The 20,022-nt window shown below is 40.9% G+C and overlaps 1 protein-coding gene across 1 annotated transcript; it reads left to right on the top strand.

Moving 5' to 3' along the window:
• Positions 1 to 9,750: 9,750 nt before the first annotated feature.
• On the top strand, positions 9,751 to 13,101 carry LOC139470062 (uncharacterized). Its single transcript, XM_071252355.1, has 3 exons — positions 9,751 to 10,074; positions 11,140 to 11,395; positions 12,686 to 13,101. The coding sequence occupies exons 1-3, from the start codon at positions 9,751 to 9,753 to the stop codon at positions 13,099 to 13,101; spliced, it is 996 nt and encodes a 331-aa protein (XP_071108456.1).
• The last annotated feature ends 6,921 nt before the right edge of the window (positions 13,102 to 20,022 follow it).

Here is a 20,022-nt window from a genome sequence, read left to right as displayed (position 1 = left end):
ACAGAAGGAAAACCACCGCGTGGGGAGTTATGCTGTGTATGTACACTGCAAACGTGAATGGGAATGAAGATAATGATAGATGGAAAATCATGAAAATACACTGCTTTAATGTGAACAAATAACAGAAGGAAAATAATTTAGTAGGCTTCTAAATCCTGTTTGCTATAGATCCTGTTTGGAATTAACTGATCTTACTGTTTAAAAGGGTGATTAAGAAAACAAGTATTTAATACGCTGTTGTGTATATGAAGAGAGAAAATGGACCATATGAGAAATTAACATATTATACTTTTCAATTTTTGTTTTCATTTTGTGTTTGGAAACCATGTCGAATATGAATGTCTATATATGGAAGTACTTGATGCAAGCTAAACAGGATTGGCTGAAACAGCGCTAAAGTCAGTGCTTTAAAGATCCAGACACTTGTGTTGGAGATGCTAAGTCTTCATTCACACACTCCGCAGGCAGTAAAAGGATTATTGTGAAAAAACATTCCCATTATTGTTGATGAAATCGATGTTGTAACCCGAAATAACAAAATTGAGAATCTGTTAACTGTGTGTTATGCTGTGCAGCTGACTGAACAAGTAAAGCAAGTAAACCAACTAACTGCTGTACTATGTCTAGGGTGTTATGATAGCATGGACACACCTCACACATGTAACACTTTAACAACAGAAGAACTGACGCCAAGATACATTGATAAGTGCTGATGAAGATCAGGGGATCTCTCAGAGGCGAGAACTTGTCATGGTAGATCCGTGCATGAGATACACAAGTAACGTTGTGTTTTGTCAATACCAGTGTGCGGACTTCCTGCATGCACAGCTCAAGACAGAGCAATGTGAAAATAATGTAAAGAATCTAGTTGCACTTGCAAACTCGAGGGGGCACGGGTGGCCCAGTTGTCTAAGGCGCCGCGATTCGCTGTGCAGAGTTGCGTCCCTTGGGCACGCCAGAAACCTATGATTTTGGGTTCGAATCCCGGTTCGCCCCGATTATGTTTCTAGGATTGTCAGCACCATACCCGTGCTCGTGGGTTTCACCGAAGTGGTAAACGTCTGAGACCTGCATCACTTCGGGCTTTCCTCCCACATTAAGCTGGCACGCCACGATATAACTGGAATACTGTTAAAAGCGGCGTTAAACCCAACTCACTCACTCACTGCAAACTCGATTTGAATAAATCAACATAATTAACACAACTGTAGTTCGTTTACCATACAATATAAAGCATTCTTTATTGTCTTTATCATTTGCAATCATGTCTGTGACAGTAAACTGCTAGAAGATTAGTATTTCGATCCTAAAAAGAGTGGAACATATTATGGACAGCATACGTTTCGACCAAATTTACAGAAACGGGGTATACATAATGATTTGGAAAGTGAAGGGATTTCTTGAAGGAAATGGTGCTTAAACTCTACATAAACCAGTTTTCCCCGCTACGTGTACGAGTGAATGAGTGAGACGAAATGTGGGACATTGACCTAGCTGATGTCACTCACTATTAGGTACCTTATCTATTGATAGTGACAGACATACTGTTTCTATATTTGTTTGTAGACCCCCTTAAGCCAAAAAACCTGAAACAGCGGAAGATGAGATGAAAACCTGAGGGAAGGACGAGTACCAAAACAGATTCGTGTCGACAAAGGTAAAGAATTTGGGGAAGTTTTTAAAAGTTTTATTGAAAAGAGAGGTATTAAATAAATCATAAGTTAAAACCTTTATAGTCAATTAACCCCCTTGCCTCGGGAAGATGCCTCTTTATGATAATATCAGCAAAACTATACCTTATGTGACATTTGTGAAAGCCATTCCTTCCAACCTACAGGATGAACATTTTTTCAATGCCCTGAACAACCACATGCTTGTCTTAGATGACCTGATGTCCAGAACAAAAGCATCTTCCCGAGGCAAGGGAGTTAACTGACTATAAAAGTCCAGTTTCCACCCTTGCCGAACTAGGCTTGAATTATGGAGTTAAATTTTTGCTGGACTAACGAGAGCATAGTCCAATCAAAATCGCGTAACGAAATCGACACCCGGTCCGTAAACCGCCGTAAATCAGTCGATTGGAGGATTTGTAAAGCATGTGTACCGCCAACTCCGCGTCAACAGATAGTTCCCAAATCTTTTCTTGTTTTTAACCAAGGTGCTCACGTGATTTGATGCACTTCGCGAAGAAAGGAATCCTCTACACTGGTAGAACAGACTTAGTGCAAGTTCTGGGGAATTTACGGCACAACGTTACACGTCCTTCCCATTATGCATCAAGCGAAAGACATTTTCCAACAGGACAAAAGCCTGTTTCAGGAATCACAACATCCAGGTCCTGCCATGGCCCCCCAGGCCTCCAGATTTAAACCCAATCAAACCTTTATGGGATGCACTGGATCAACGACTGCGAGCACGTCAGCAAAAACCTCCGACAGTTGGCACAAGCACTGCAGGCAGAGTGGGTGAGCATTCCCCAGGCCATAATTCGGGATCTGATTGGTTTCATGGGACGATGATGCCAGTCAGTTTTGGACTTTAATGGTGGCCATACCTTGACAATCTACCGTTCCATGTGTGCCACATGGTAAATGGGTCAATGACAATGATGTGTTACAATCTTTGAACAATCGATTACCATCAGTTGATTATTTATAGTATATATAAATATCTAAAATCTCCAATGCGTTTATTTTGCAGAGTATTTATTCTAAAAAACTCAACTAAGTAGAAGTAAATCAAACATGATAAAAACAACTGGTATAGTTTCTCTTCCCAATGAGTGTGATAAGCGATGAAGCCGATGGGCACGTATATAGTTTCTTTGTATTTGTTGTTTATTCGGAATAGTGCCGCTTTATAATTGTCCAAGGTTGGGGTAATTAGCTCTTCTACTTCACGATGTTTCACCAAGTGGCTGTACTCCCTCAACTTGATACATTGTAACTTGCTAATCCACACTCCAGGTCGATATTGAATATTGAATAGATGTTATCGTTTGTATCTCATCATAGGTCATAATGTTTTAATTGTTTTTCTGAATTCAGTATTCCATTTTCTCCCATGGATTATCGACATTCTATCTCTTAGTGCTCCTAGGGCATACCCGATGAATCGTTTCATCTCCATACAAACCAACGAATGATACTAATTATATCACTTTCTGTGTTGTCTAGAACACGCTTTCAGGGAAGAACCTCACCCCTTTATCATTGTGAAGGAACGGAAAACAAACCATCTCCTACACGTCAGTTATACACCAGAACATATGCTGAGATCAAAAGATATCGAAACAATGTTACGGCCACGTGTGATGACACTGGCGTCAGAGCGAATTGTTCGGTTGTCCTATGTGGAAACCTAAACACTGAATACTTTACACTTCAGTTCAAGAGTACGATGCCATTTAACGCTGATCTATTACGTTATGTTAGATGGACTACATGTACGTTCTACAATACTCGCCTCAAGACACTGAACATTGAAAGAGCGGCAACGTTGGATGTTTACCAGCCTTTTACAGAGCCCACTGTTGTTGCATATTTGAATAACCAATTCCGATACTGAATTCATCTGAGTTTGTTATTTAATTTACATCTGTGCTACAGTTACAGAAGCAAATTTAATTATTTTTTTTATATACATATATATGAAATATATAAATATTCAGCGAAAATATAATCATATTAAATATTACCATATATAAAATATGGATAATGTACGTGAATGAGAAATTCATTAGACTGACATCTTCCCGAGGCAAGGGCGCCAACTCACTATAAAAGTAAAAGTACACTCCCACCCTTGCCTAACTGGGCTTGAATTATTGAGTCCGGTTCGTAAACTGCCGTGCAGATTTCGGGATTTGCAAAGCATGTGTACCGGTGTCAGCTGATTTTTTCCAAATATTGTCATGTTGCTTTTTTTTATCAAGGTGCTCACATGATTTGATGCACTTCGCGAAGTAAGACCCGTTTCATCACAAGACAGATTTTGATTATCGTTCAGGTCGTTCCACTTGGCTCCGCCATTGTGTTTGAAGCGAAGGCATGATACGAGAGGTGGAACCTGATTGGTCAGTAGGGGAGGGGATATAGAAGGCATATAACTCGTAATAGCCACTGGTGACGATCAAGCCCAGCAATTCCAGCATAGATCATTCAGCAAGGGTGGAAACTGGACTTTTACCGTCAGTTAACTCCCTTGGCTTGGGAAGATGTGGTAAATGGACGTTTATAGTCAGTTCAGTCCCTTGCCTCGGGAAGAAGTGGAAACAAGACTGTTGAAGCCAGCTAACTCCCTTGCCTTGGGAAGATGTGGAAACTGGACTTTTATAGCCAGTTCAGTCCCTTGCCTCGGGAAGAAGTGGAAACAAGACTGTTGAAGCCAGCTAACTCCCTTGCCTTGGGAAGATGTGGAAACTGGACTTTTATAGCCAGATCACTCTCTTGCCTCGGGTAGATGTGAAAACTGGACTTTTAATGTCAGTTAACTCTCTTCCTCGGGAAGACAGGTATATTTTTGAAACCTTGACAGTACGATTGTGGAATAATACAAGTTCAATAAGCGTAATACATAGTCGAACGAAAAACCAAACCTCAACCCCCAAAACTATAGCATTAGGTGAAACACATATTTGGGAACCCGGATTAACAAAACGTTTTACTCATCTCAACATTTTACATTGTAGTAATGCTCCCACGGTATCCCATTTGCATTTATCTATATTATGAATGAGAAAAGGTAATTAAAATTACCATATCCTTTACAACTGCGGTTACGCATAAAGACAGTAAAACACAACGCAGCCTATAATCACTTCTCTCATATAATGTATGATGGTGTAAGCAGATTTAAACTCATTCTTTGCAAATATAAATAGTGACTTTCCCGTGCTGAAACAGTTAAATATCCTACGTCATAAACGTTCTTTGATATCTTGATCTGTCAACTGACCCCGCAACAGTGTCAATATTTTCTGAAAATCCATTTTCACTGATCGCTGGAAACATTCACTGTTACAGTAAATAGGACGCAAACAAAGAAGTATTAAAAACGAGTCCTTTCATGCATCGTTCTATGTATAATTGGTGTAGGTCCACCGTACAACATATAGTATTCAAAGCCGGCGCATTACCCTCACGCTCGATCGAACCACCACTGTGCAGATCACAACCTGCTTCAGGCTGTCGCTATTGAGTCTTCATCGAGGTGGCATCAGTTATTTGTCATATTTAATCACACTCATTTCCGTCCCACTGAATCGATACCACCCGTGAGATTGGAAAGGTAACTGACAAAACATAGATACAATTTGCATACAGATACAAAGAGTTGGGGACCCATTCTAGATTGGTTGAAAGTGATGCCATATAATCCTCCCTGCATTATCAGTCGCAGTTGGCAACTAACCCTGGGTAAGTCTGTATTTTCCCTCTGAGTTTGTCCTTTTTAACTTGGTCATACGAAACAGAAGTTATTATCATAAGTCTATCAATTTTGATCGTTTAATGACTATAATTTTGAATCTTGGTTTGTCAGTATCATACCCGTTCTGCTGGGATCCATCAGAGTGGTGACCCGTCGAGTTCCGGGGTTGAATAGGTCTTCAGCAACCCATGCTTGCCGTAAGAGGTGACTATGATCGTCGTAAGAGGCGACTAACGGGATCGGGTGGTCAGGCTCGCTGATTTGATTGATGCGTGTCATCATATCTCAATTGCGTAGATCGATTCTCATGATGTCAATCACTTGATTGTCTGGTCCAGACTCGAATATTAACAAACCGCCGACATGTCGCTGAAATATTGCTTAGTGCGGCGTTAAACAACAAAGTGGTAACGTCTACGACCTCTACCACTTTGGTTTAAACATATTTGTATTTGTGCGATTGTTATGGATTTTTTTCAAAATTTTCAAATAAAAATGTCTTAAGATAGTATCCATATATTATTTTGGACATACAAATAGATAATGAATTATATCTTCGCAAGTACAGCCACAAGAGCAGCATGAATCATTCGATATAAATCTATCAGCTTTGCGTAAATTGAGATAACTTCATGTATTACTTGGCGGAATCTGTTCTAAAGTTTATGTCAAATCCAAAATTGTGTCTCAATTTAAGCGTGATCTGGTCTGTGAAACTATTTAACGATTGTATTGAATTAATATCTCGTTACAAAGTCCCAAAGTAATAGGTGAAATGTGTCCTTACTTTAACTGCATGCAATCCATAAACAATTCTTAGATTATAAGGTTACCAGATGAAACATATTCAGGAACAAATCTGATTGGTTGCTTTATCGTGGATTATTCTGTTAGGGCTCAGTTACACATTCAGGATTTTTACTGCCGTCCTTGATAGGACCATTCCCGATTATAATTTGTCATAAGTCTGATCAAGATCCGACAGAGATCAGACAGTGACCGGGCAGTGAACAATTCATGCCCGTTCATCACAACAGCGTCCCGATCCACAGGACACGGCCCAGACAACACAGTGCATTGTTACAATTTTGATCCGATACAGCAGAATCTGTCATGACATAGTCACGATTGTAATCCGACTAGACAAAAACGGCTGATTTTCCCGAATGTTACGGGACGCACCATACTGTCGGTGGTGCTTGGCCGACCTCTCTGGACCTTTCCCGCTCCGTAGGACTGTTACGAATGTATACGGCTGTGTTCCTTCAATGATAGGACATTCCAGATCATTGAGGATAGTATTCCGACTTTTTCACTTTTCGTGTCGTAGCGCCGTCTGATCTCAAACGGAAGCCATAATCGGCACTGTGTGAACCTGGCCTTAGAAAGGTTCATTTTTGTCTCCTGTCATCAAGCAGTTTGATATTAGTTTGTACATACAATCGATGGTGATATGTATCTTTTGATGTCCCACATATTGTACTTGATGCAAGTAACGTTTTTTCTAGCACCGTTCTCCGAGTGATTGTACACTTTCCCCATTTGTAACTACTCCTTAATCAAATAACGGTAATATAAAATATGTATACATTATGTGCAGCTTTCCTTGGGAAACGTTACTTAAACTTCCCATAAACTTCTCATACAATTAATCAATTGGCGTAATGTTTGAGCATGCCACTTAGCATCATTTTGAAACCTTAACTCTCCATTTGTATATACTCGTACGTCTCAATTTGAATAATTGGAATCACCTGCATGGATAAAAGTATTTCCCGTATACGTTACGGTTTTGACTGAACCGTAAGTGTTGTTTCACTTTTGGCTTTCCTTCCACATTAAGCTGACACTCAATGGTGTGACTGCTATACTGCATAACGCAGCGTTAAATCTAACTTAATCACTTTATTGCGTTCGTCAGTACGAGGGCTGGTCAAAAGGTTCTAATCCTGACTAACATCCAACTGTGGGCCATTATAAAGTGAAATTGTCAATGTAGTACATTGTTTTAGAAGTTCATTGCAAGTGTACTTAGTCTGTTGAGGTCGTTTTTATATTAGTGACAGTCAGTTGAACGTGATAGGGGTCCAAATGGACACAGATGGAAAAGAACGAGTACCGAGCAGTCATCAAGTTTTTTAACTTTAGAGAAAAGTAGTCCCTAACAAATTCATGTCACACGTGTATGGGAATAAGTGCTATTCCACTGTTATAGTGAGTGAGTGAGTATTGTACCCATGTCCACTGTTATACGTTGGGCAGCTATGTTTATGGCTGGGAGAACAAGCCTTTATGATGACCCTAGGTCTGAACGTCCCTCAACTTCCATCAATGATGGTTCAATCAAGGAGAAAAACTTATACTGTCAGATAGACATATTACCATTGCTGAACTTGAGGACGAGACAGGTCTGAGTCATGGATCCATTGAAACTGTTGTTCATGAACTTTTACAGATGAATAAGATATCTGCTCGTTGGGTGCCAAAGTTTATAAATTCTGATTCTTAAGAACTGACATTGCCAGAGAAACCAATTGAGGAGGATTTCGTCAAATTCAAAAAGAGATTAGGAACGGATGACGAAACATGGGTCTACCACTATGATCCTGAGACAAAACGTCAATCCATGGAATTACACCATTCAACTTTTCCGACACCAAAGAAATTCAAGTTTTCAAGATCAGTGAAGAACGTTATGGCTATCAAAGAATAGCGGCGATGAATGCTGACTGCTGGAGTTCTATTATTTCATGACAATGCCTCTTCTCACACCTCTCAACTTGCAAAGACTGCTGTGCGACAATGTGGGTTCGAAGAGCTCCCTCATCCTCCATACTCGCCAGACCTGGCACCAAGTGATTTCCACCCGTTTCCTGAACTGAAAGAACGTCTTCGTGGAAAGCGCTATGACGACGACAATGACATTAGAACTGCCGTGATATGGGTTTTTTTCAGGGTGGCTTCAGAAAAACTTTTCTGACTTGAATTGAAACGCTTCACTATCGATATGAGAATTTCATTACAAAGCAGGGAGATTATGTTGAAAAATTACATCAAAAACACTTTCACAAATGTTGGTTTTGTTTGTTAGGCTTAGAACTGTTTGACATCACGGTGTTTGGGATATGTTTATATTTCACATTTGGTTATTAAATCATATAACAACTAAACCCTTTTGTTACACAGCGTTTGTCTTGGCTGACATTAACAGTAAAGAAACAAAACTTAGTATGCTTTTGTAGTAAAGCACAAGTCCCACTCTCTACAAACATGTCCTTAAGAAGGCTTTCACAACTGTAGCAATATTTCAATACCAACACATATATTCAGGGCACAGAATAAATAATTCCGTCCACAAACATTTTTCGATGGGTGTCTTTTCTATGCCTAAAGTACTTTAATGTGGCCTCTAGATCGAAAACAAAAGCACAGAAGCGTATATTAAAAACAACATGGTGGCCCAAACGAAACCATTACCAGTTTTTGTTTTCGATTTCGAACACTTAATCAAAGTTCACGTTCGATGAAATAATGTGTACGTATATCAAGGTACTGTAAATCTTGAAATTAATGGGAGCGTGAATTAAATGCGAAAAGTGCGAGTGGTCTTTATTCGCATTAATGAAACTTCGCATTTATGTCTCCAAAATGACTATCAACAATAAGACGGCCTCACTGCACTCTTTGGATAGCGGAAATACCAACTTGAACCACAAACACGGTTTATTTGGCAGCAGTTGTAACAAGTAAGCGATTAAGTGAGGGTAGATAAATAAAAAGATCTTTTGAAATTATTGTAGTAGCCAGTCGGATAGGGAATCCCACAGTGCATATTTACAGACGTTCCTAAGAAGCCGACGACTATACCAAGCAGTGACATAGATAACAGCTGATTAACGATCAGCGAAAGAAGATATACGGTAGCAACGACTCACCCGTTTCTGGGTGTATCATTGGTAGGGAACCCTGGATGCCATTTGCATCAAACAATATATGTCTTTTTAAAGAGGCGACTGAGATGATCGGGACCAGGTTCTGTGACTTGGTTAATTGTGTGTCATCGTTCATCTAAGTAGTGGACATTGCTCATAATATCAGTCACTGGTTTGTCTGGTCCAGACTCGACAATCTACAGGCCGCCGTCTTATAATTGGGATATAAGTCTGAGTGTAGCTTTAAACACACAAACAACCAACAAATATCTTTAAATTCTTTTCTCCCGTAATAGTAAAAGACTGAATCATTTTTAATTTATACATACATCCGTTAGACCAAAATAACTAAGAAATGACAGAGAACTTGTCTTTTCTACAGCTCGCTATGACGCCTTTGCAACAAACGGTCCTGGGTATAACCTGTGCTTTCGTCTTGCCGTCACTGCTACTTCCTGAAGTCAGGGCGCAAGGTTTATTTGTGCGCATCTCAGATGCCGACAGAGCATTCACTTCCGGGAACGTCCTACGGACACTGGCGACATCTAGTGCCGTTGAGTGTGGCGTTGAATGTGGCAGGTTAGACACGTGTGTCTCCTTCAACAGCCGACTGGAGGGAGATGCTACAGTCACGTGTGACCTCCTCTCCGACATCCCGCTGTCCCCCATGAAGAACCTGGCTGCTGCTACAGGGACGGGATACTATGAACAGGTGGGAGATCCTGAGTGAGTGTGGGGTAACGTTGGTTTCAACAGTATTTCAGTTATATCAAGGCCTGTATATGTGTGTGTGTGTGTGTGTGTGTGTGTGTGTGTGTGTGTGTGTGTGTGTGTGTGTGCTTGCGTGTGTGTGTATACGTGCGTGCGTGCGTGTGTGTTTTCCAAGGGGTCCGGACATAAATGTAAATATGAAAATATGTAAACAATTACAAGTAGAGAGAAAACTTGCAGGCAATATATAAACCATTCACAAGTCAATAATTGGTAATTTATGTTCTACACTCACATTGACCGTTGACAGAACTTTTCACTGCTTTCAAAAATATGTTTTTTTCAAAAGCGTCAGTCCAGCTACGGCGTCTCCAAAAAGTGCGCATATTCCGATAGAATTCCACAGCAGCCACATTAAAAATATCATTTTTATTCCGTCATGGAACCATTTCCTCGCGTATCAATGTGTACTAATTCAACATTAAGAGAGTCGTGTACATATATGTTGTCTTGAAATGGGGATCACTTTTGTGCATATTTATACATGTAATCCTTTTGTGACCCTGACATTCATGTAGCCCTTAAACCGCTGTTTTCACATCTCCTCTAAAATACAGTGTGGATTAAGGTGAAAGTTTGTCTGTGGAGCCAAATCAACACGGAACGGCGTTTCCAACCAAATTTAAGCATGGTCTACATGGCAGCCATTTGATAAATATGTGATGCATCGCTGTGCACAGACGAGTCCTTTGGGCCTGAAATATATGACCCTGGATTCGGATCCCAGTTCGCCCCGATTTGGTTTCTAGGTTTGTCAGCACCACACTCGCGGGTTTTACCAAAGTGGCAAACATCTAAGACTTGCATCACCTCGGTGACTTCGGGCTTTCCTTCCACATTAAGCTGACACGCCGTGATATAACTGGTATACTGTTCAAATGACTCACTCCTATTTTAGTGCCTTTATACGACCGTTTTGATTTCACCTCAAAGATATTTGATGTGGAATGTTTCAAATATGCTATAACAATCAGGTCAACTATAGATTGTCGTGGCTGTGTTTCAGACATGTCAACCCCTCTTCAGCCTAACAACAGCTGTAGAGTTCGATGAGGGTGGTGTCAATGTTGCCGGCTTCGTGTACGTGACGAGTAACAACGGCGTCGACGTGATGCTCGTCAACATGTCCACTACCAATGACGTACTAGCTGTGTCCCGGGTGGCTACCGTGGCCCAGAAGAGCGGTGGGAAGTTTACACAGATACATGGCATGACCAAAGTTCACATGGGGAACGGCTCCTCCATTGAAGTCTTCATGACAGGTACCCCAACTTGATATGTGATGCATACATGATAACATCTTTTAATAAACCTTCTGCCACTTTGCCTACTTGTACCTATCTTTCTATCTCGTAATTACCTCTTGGGAGGTTTTACTTTTTCCAAGTACATTGTGTAAGACGTCATCCCGGGCGTGAGGTTTTACTTTTCCAAAGTAAGACCTGATGGTTTGAGTAGCAGTTGTAATTTGGACTTGTGTTTTAAACGTCTAATGTTCGAAAATCGAAGACAAGATATGAATTCTTTTGTTGTAATGAATGACTGTAATCGAACCTGCAACCTCACATATCGTGTTAAGTTTAGTAACGCACTATAGACACAATTTTATGGATAACAACTTCTTTAATACTGTGAAAAGCGACGTTTCGGTATAGATCCTTTTACCGTTGTCAAGCAAGACAACGGTATAGGGATCTATACCGAAAGGTCGCTTTTCACAGTATTAAAGAAGTTGTTATCCATAAAATTGTGTCTATCTTGTCATCCGTCAACTTCTAAGTAATGCCTATCAAACAATTTAGTAACGCACTGTTTTCACACAGAGCCAGCAGGGCAGGTGGTGAAAGAACGTTCAATTTTAGATGTCATGACTTAGTTTTGACTATGCTGCACGTGTTTAGTTTCACTATAAGACATCTCGATGCTTTCTTATCTATTCTGTTATTTCTTGCATTTAGACGGTTTATAAGTGAGATAAAGTACTCCTCCTTGGTTATGGTCGAGGAAGTAAGACCTCGACAATCTGGTACCGGCAATGTTAGATTCGCTCCGAGGTCTTACAGTGCCGATATCCTCTTGCCTCGGTCTTACTTCTTCGACCGTAACCTCGGAGTCGTGCTTTATCCTTCACATATATGCTAATTCACAACCATAAACTCGCCAACCAAAGACGTAAAACAAAGTGTCCCCAATTCCCACTGTTAGGTTCTATGGCGAGAGCGATCACCGTGCTTGATTAGGCAAATGTCCTGGAAAGAAATGGAATTCCAGTGTGACCTTTCTTAGTCACGTGTTACTGTAGATTATCCAGCTTCTGAGTATCGCTCGATGGCTTCCTTTAAGTTACTGCAATATAACTGAAAAGGTCAATCGATTCCTACATGTTCTCTTGTACAATATGCTTGCAACCCTGATAGCATTACATGCGGTTGTACGTGCCAGTCTTGTATGCATTCATTTACACTGTTGTTAAATGTTGATACGGTAAGCGCGAGTTTTGATTTGTCAGTTATATCTATAAGTGTATGTTAATCAAGGCAACGTATCTGCAGGGTCTGATGTCTGGTGCACTCTTGAAAGATACGGCCTGCCGTCACAGCCGTGTTTTGCATCAAACCCAATGCCTATGATCACCATTTTTGGCACCGATGGCATCTCGGCGTTGTTAGAAACCAAGACCCATGTCGGAATGATGGCGTTCAGCTACTCTAAGATCATCATCATGGACATCTTGTCACCCGGAAATTGGGTCGTCAACACGACCATAGATCTGTCTCCTGGCAACCAGCCGCCCGGATGGATGGACATACCTCGAGGATTGATTGGTTCCGCTTGGCTCGTCAGGCAAGACTCCACGGGGTTGGACATCTATGACACGGCGTTCCTGGTGACACAACACTACTACGTCGTGTACGACTTCCCCAACGATGTGATACTGAAGAGGGGCCACATGTGTCCTTCAGACTGAGAAAGTACTGTCGTAAATGTTAGAAAAATTATTTTTTTGCCCTTTAAACAAATTACTAAATAATCATAGCAGTTACCAATGAAGTCCGCATTTGAAATATCGAATAACTACCGGTTGACCTACCTTGGGTTTATTTAATTGTGAACTTTCCGCTGTTTCACAGGAGAATGTTTCGCAATACAAAAAGAAAGGTTGAAAGATTGAAATCTAAATTAAATCATAGAAATATGCAAATGTACCCACTTTTTAGTAATGTGAATTATTTATTTACAAAACAAGTCTATGCTATAAAATGATAGGTGTTGGTAGTAGAAAATAACAAAGAAAGTATACACCCATGTTTGATGGTGAATAAAAAATGAAATAAAGGTGAAATGGTTATTCAATGGTGACGTATTGATCTCGCTCTGTCCTACGTGTCTGTAACGTTCAAACAGTCTGACGATGGTTGGAAAGTTTCTTGCAATCTGGGTGTGGTTGGTAATCATTTGCCTCACTCCTCTCTCAGGGGGCACGGGTGGCCCAGTCGCCTAAGGCGCAGCGATTTGCTGTGCAGAGTTGAGTCCCTTAGGCACGCCAGAAACCTATGATTGTGGGTTCGAATCCCGGTTCGCCCCGATTATGTTTCTAGGTTTGTCAGCACCATACCCGTGCTCGTGGGTTTCACCGAAGTGGTAAACGTCTAAGACCTGCATCACTTGGGGCTTTCCTCCCACATTAAGCTGACACGCCGTGATATGACTGGAATAATGTTAAATGCGGCGTTAAACCAGACTCACTCACTCACTCCCATTCCTCTCTCCCTGTTGTTCGAGTTAAACAAGGCAAAGACATGCATTTTGTGTTTTTATATTACCTGTGATGTTTTGGCAACGATCCATTGCGTTTTATACCAATTGTGCACGGACACACCAAAAGAAAACGTTTAGCGATGCCCTCTGTTGCACGTGCATCTTCCAACCAACGGGTTGCGGTCTTGTCCTTAAGTCTACAGTTTTTCGGCCACTGTTTTCAGCCAAGTAGCGTTTTGATAAAGTTTGTAAATTTTTGGTCAAATCCAATTTTCAAGGGTATACTTTCTTTTCCCCGGCAGTTTATGTTTCGTCACACCGCTCTCAGCCTGCGTCATGACAGTACATAGATTTGGTGGTACATATGTTGCGCTCAACAATAGCTGCTCTTTGTATAAATATTTATAGAGCTTTGGAATCCAGCACCCAAACAGGATTGTTGGTTTGTTGGTTTGTTTTTTAACGCCGCACTCAGCAATATTCCAGCTATATGACGGCGGTCTGTAAATAATCGAGTCTGGACCAGACAATCCAGTGATCAATATCATGAGCATGGATCCACGCAATTGGGATCGATGACATGCATCAACCAAGTCAGCAAGCCTGACCACCCGATCCCGTTAGTCGCCCTTTACGACAAGCATAATCACCTTTTACAGCAAGCATGGGTTGCTGAAGACCTATTCTACCCCGGAATCTTCACGGGTCCACCAAAGAGGAATGGACATGTCTTCAGGTTGACGAGTCCAGACAAAAGATGATAGTACTGCAGCGTGGTTTGAGCGGATGTCTTCTTCAGCCAATATACTGGCTTTACATGTGGAATTATTTGATACGTCACCTATACCAAGCTCTTTGATCAACCAATATTAACAATAGTTACGTTGTTTGAGGCCTTGTCAGTGGGATCGACTACAAGCGTTCATGTAGGGCAGCCAGACTTTGGATGACAGCTGGCTCAGACAGAATGTGTTTTTTTCCAATTCTAGTTCCTCTTTCTAATTTTGTGCAAAAGTTTTAGTTTTTTTTATTAAAAGTATAAGATGTCAAGTCTTGGAAAGGCATTTAGAAGTGATACACATAAGGAAGAGAATTTATGGATGTCAACTTCTATTATTATGAGGAACACACCGTTTCAGAGTACAAACTTCATCAGTATCAGACGTGTTAGTATTAATGTGAAATGGATTTTATTTCATATACTTTTTCATGTTTCATATCATGTTTCATAAGGATATTATGTGTCACAAAGGCTTATTTTCATAGATGTAGGTACAAGCAGCACTAAAATACGTACGAACTTTTTGGGCTGTAAACCGAGGATCGAGTCCTGACTTTGGTACAATATTTGATGCTCTATCTTGGTCTACCCTAGTTGGTGAAGCCCTACAAGTACGGGCATATATTGTGCTGACAAACATAACTTAATCATGGTGATTCTGGGATTCAAACCCTCAATCATTGCGTTCTGGAACCCAATCTGACTTAGGCTACTGGGCCACCTATGCCACCCTATAAAAGTCGTATTGTGATAGAACGATATAAAGAGTGAACGATATAAAGACCGCACTCAGCGGTGTTCGAGCCTGACCACGGTGGACTGAACATGGTCGAGTCTTGGACAAGCAAACCACTAGCAGAGAGCACGCGCAACGATCCATGCTGTCGTGTGTGTGAGTGAGTGAGTGAGTATGGTTTTACGCATCTTTTAGCAATATTCCAGCAATATCACGGCGGGGGGCGCCAGAAATGGGCTTCACACATTGTACACATGTCTGGAATCGAACCTGGGTCTTCGGTGTGAACGAGCGAACGCTTTAACCACTAGGCTACCCGACCACCCCTGTCGGAGGAAGATGACACAAATACCGATACATTGTATATTGTTGCCACCATATCGTAATTGTCGTCGGGCCTGACGATACATGTGGGGTAAAGGATTGATTGTGATCGCACCCCATGGAACGACCATTTTATTTAAATTAGGAAATGTATGAGTGCAGTTCAAAATTCAGTGTAGGATTTTAAGCAATCAAATTAAATACATTTCGAGAAACATTCTCAGTCTCCCGAATATTATAATGATGCAAATGTTTATATCTTCGAACAGATTCCTTTGTCAAAGGAATCTTACATCGCACTTCATTTATAAATCTTGTGTGTAGAATATGTCGAGTTAACTGCTTTGTTACTTCAGTGGTTTTGATGTCGAAGGAACTGAATACTTTAAGATGCACATGCACACCATTTACTCACACAGGTAATTTTGCACGTGTGTATATGTAAATTTACTATGCGTTCACGTGAAACTTAAAATTAATGTGTGTAAATGAAGTGTGTGAATTATGTAAGGCACACATATTCATCAGTCTTTTCCCAAAATGTCAAATGAGAAGAGAGTTACGTCACAGAAAGCAACATGTGTTTGATTGAATCTGTACATAATTTTTTCACTCCATGAAACCCAAAGGAAACACTGTCCACAGAAAGCGTCACGGAAAGCAACATGTGTTTGATTTTATTTGTACATAATTTTTTCACTCCATGAAGTCGGTATTGCAACAGCGTCAACTTAAGAATACTGACGTGTGGCTGACTTGTTTGGTGTTTGCAAATCAACAGATATATTAATTAGATCATCCTCTAGCATTGGCACAAACGTTACCATGACAACAAATACATCCAGCGCAAATTTGCACTTGTGTAAATTTACATTTGCACCTGCTCCAGACAGAGCAAATTTGCTCCTGGTGTAAATATACATACGCGAGTAAACGCGTCCACATGACAAGTATACTCACGTATGTATATTAACACACGTGTCAAATATACACACATATGTATAGCGGTGCATGTGGACGGGGTATAAGTTTGAGAGAAATGCAGAAATGTCTTGCTAAAACCAAGATGACAGGTACACGCTGTGAAGAGAAGGTGAGATTTACTTATATTTCTATGCACAGGTTAAACACTGGGTCTTACCTAGGAGAGAAAAGTGTTGGTGAAAAAAGGTCCAGAGTCAAGTGGAATGATATTGCAAAAGGAAAGTTTACAAACAAAGATTGGGTGGATAAATTTCGGATGAAACTTTACTTCCTTTGTCAATGTGTCTGTTCCAGTTAGGGAACGTTTGGACATTGACTATAAAGTAGCTGTAGCAGCTACTGGCTTGCATCCTCTGCAGAGTTCAGGACAGTTGCAAATCTCTTTGTAGTGGGGACATGAAGTGTTTGGAGGTGCCTGAGAGACGTCTGCGAAGCACGTGTTGACACAATGATGTTGAACGATGTCAAATTTCCATAGAAGGATGATCTGAAAGCAATACTGGATGGCTTTTAATCTGTTTGTGGATTACCGAACTGTGGTGGAGCCCTTGACGGGACACACATCCCCATAATAGACCCACGGAGATTATCTTCGTTGGAAAGTGTTCAATGATCCTATAAGCGATATGTGACCACAAGTACATCTTCACTGACATCAACATTGGCTGGCCTGGGAGAGTACATGACGCCAGGGTCTTTGGAAATGCAAAAGTCTTTCATACAGGCGAAAACACGTACGTACTTCTCCAGACTAGTAAATCATTGTACCAATTACCTTGGTTGCTGATGCTGTACAAGGGGAAGATCAACCAGAGAATGACAAATTGAAGTCGTTTAAGTATGTTAAACAGAAATTTTCAACACATCATTGTTAAACATATTGTTCATATTGTTTCGACCCAAAGATGTGGATTTCACAACAGAGTAGCGAAATGAAAGGGAAGGTGTTTCCTTACCAGTTTCATAGTTCCATGTTACTGGCGAACAACAGAAAAAAATCAACCCTCACGGTATTACAGGTTTAAGGAGACACTCCACTGACACCATGAATGCTTGCGCCAATGTCGAGCAATGTCCTCATTACATGAATCTACCACTCAACTCATCTTTATTGCACGCACGTCTGGAGACTACACAGCAGTGCATTGGACAGCAGCCACAAACATTCATGGTATAGGGGATAGTTGCCTCAGATCAGAAATACCTTGAAAAGGGATAGTGACAACATCACAGAAATGTAATTGAGTAAGCATTAGACAAATATTTACGCACAATTCATTGCAGTATCGGAGACAAACACTTCATGAGGTTTGCTTTAAAAAACCCTAATCGTTTCTCTTGGATACCGTGTCTATGGTTCCTTTAGTGAGTGAGTGAGTGAGTGAGTGAGTGAGTGAGTATGGTTTTACGCATCTTTTAGCAATATTCCAGCAATATCACGGCGGGAGACATCAGAAATAGGCTTCACACATTGTACCCATGTCGGGAATCGAACTCGGGTCTTTGGCGTGACGAGCGAACGCTTTAAGCACTAGGCTACCCGACCGCCCCTATGGTTCCTTTAAACAACGTAGTTGCTTTCTCAAAAACTTTCATAAAAAAGGCAAAATGTCATCTTAATGAAATCAGTCCTGTCAACAGTGTAGTTGCTATTCTCTATCAGGTTCCCATGCATTTATTTCTCCGCATCTGTAGTTATATAGTATCTTCTTCATCTGCAACGATCTTCATTATGTTCGTCATCTCGGGGCTCAATTACTAAACCTGTACGTATCTCTCTGTTAGTATCTACCATTTCTGTCTCTGTCTCGGACCCGTGAAGATCCGAGATAGAATAGGTCTTAAGCAATCCATGCTTGCCTTAAAAGGCGACTGTGCTTGTCGTAAGGTGCGACCAACGGGATCGGGTGGCCATGACACATGGCTCGCTGACTTGGTCATGACTTGGATCGATGCTCATGATGTCAATCACTGGATTGTCTAGTCCAGACTCGATTATTTACAGACCGCTGTTACATAGCCGGGATTTTGCTTGGTGCGGTGTTAAACAAGAAACAAACAAACACGAGGGGACGTATTCAGACGCGAAATCCATACGGGGGATTTGTGTGTTAAAACATTCATTTGCAGAGAAAGCTAACGAATTTTGTCGTCTGGTGCATTGAAGCATTCGTAAAATAAACACATCTTACCTTTTTCAAATGACGTAAAAAGATATTCCACAAAAATCATTTAAATCCACGAACATTGACAGATAACATGCGAACGTAGTAAAAATGTCTGAACTAGTATGAGATGTTGCTTGATTAATAAGAGCGACACCCTCTGGAACACACAAGCAATTAATTGTATAGTTGCAATGAGGATAAAAAGAAAGGCGAAACTGACGTTAATTCCTGTAGCACTCATGGGAAACTGTTCTAATTCCGTTTTAATCCTCGTTTTCTCATTTCTACTCTACCAGTATCGCCATGAATTCCCAAGCAAAAGTAGGTCCCATAAAATGTTTCTACCTCGTCAGCATATCAGTATCCGGTGTCGGAACAGGCTTAGCACATATAACAGAATCAATACGGAACATCAGGCTTTATCGGAAGCCAGCTCCAAACTACTTGTCATGCATGAAGCAAAACAAGACAGGATACCGGTGCCTCACGTTTCCTTCAGACCGGCTTACGTGGCCCCATCACGCTTCGCTGATACCTGAAGCATTATGAAACAGGGCGTATTAGCACGACAGCCGCGGGTGATCTTGTGAGGATAGATGGTTATGGGAACGGGAAAGTGCGGGCCATGAGTCAGCCTTCATCCTCTTTACTGTTCAGTGAACTATCGTGCTTTCCGAGCTTGGTTTATTTACATAAATGAATATACAGATATATTGGTCTCCATACACGCTGAGACAAACGGTAATGTCTTATCGGAAGATAGGCACATACACTCTTCAAAAAAAGAAACGCACAGGTAGATTTTTTGTAGATTTATTGTACCTAATGTAATCGATATATCTTATTTAATATCATAGATACAAATATGAAATTTTGGAACTTGATAGTCACATGTTGTCGTTGTACAAAGGCAATGAAAATTGTTCCTTGTCATGTCACATTAGACCACAAGATTGCGCTGAACTCAGTATCTCGCGGACCACCCCGGACAGCAATCACGGCTCTGCATCTCCTCGGCACTGACTGGATAAGTGTACGAATTCTGTCCTGCGGAATTCTGCGCCATTCTGCTTTCAACAAGTTAGCCAGTTGTGGGAGTGACGTCGACGTACACGTCGATCGAGTCCGATTGGGTTG

Source organism: Haliotis cracherodii, unplaced genomic scaffold, assembly GCF_022045235.1.
Source record: "Haliotis cracherodii isolate W230 unplaced genomic scaffold, xgHalCrac1.p SCAF_1, whole genome shotgun sequence".
Classification (NCBI taxonomy): domain Eukaryota; kingdom Metazoa; phylum Mollusca; class Gastropoda; order Lepetellida; family Haliotidae; genus Haliotis; species Haliotis cracherodii.
Note: the sequence above shows the minus strand (reverse complement) of the source record. Positions and strands in the feature narration are given on the sequence as shown.

Excerpts from the sequence above, each read along its gene's own strand:
- LOC139470062 (XM_071252355.1), top strand. The coding sequence starts at position 9,751 with ATGACGCCTTTGCAACAAACGGTCCTGGGTATAACCTGTGCTTTCGTC. Across the intron at positions 10,075-11,139 it reads GGACGGGATACTATGAACAG|ACATGTCAACCCCTCTTCAG; the intron begins GTGGGAGATCCT and ends GCTGTGTTTCAG. Across the intron at positions 11,396-12,685 it reads CATTGAAGTCTTCATGACAG|GGTCTGATGTCTGGTGCACT; the intron begins GTACCCCAACTT and ends ACGTATCTGCAG.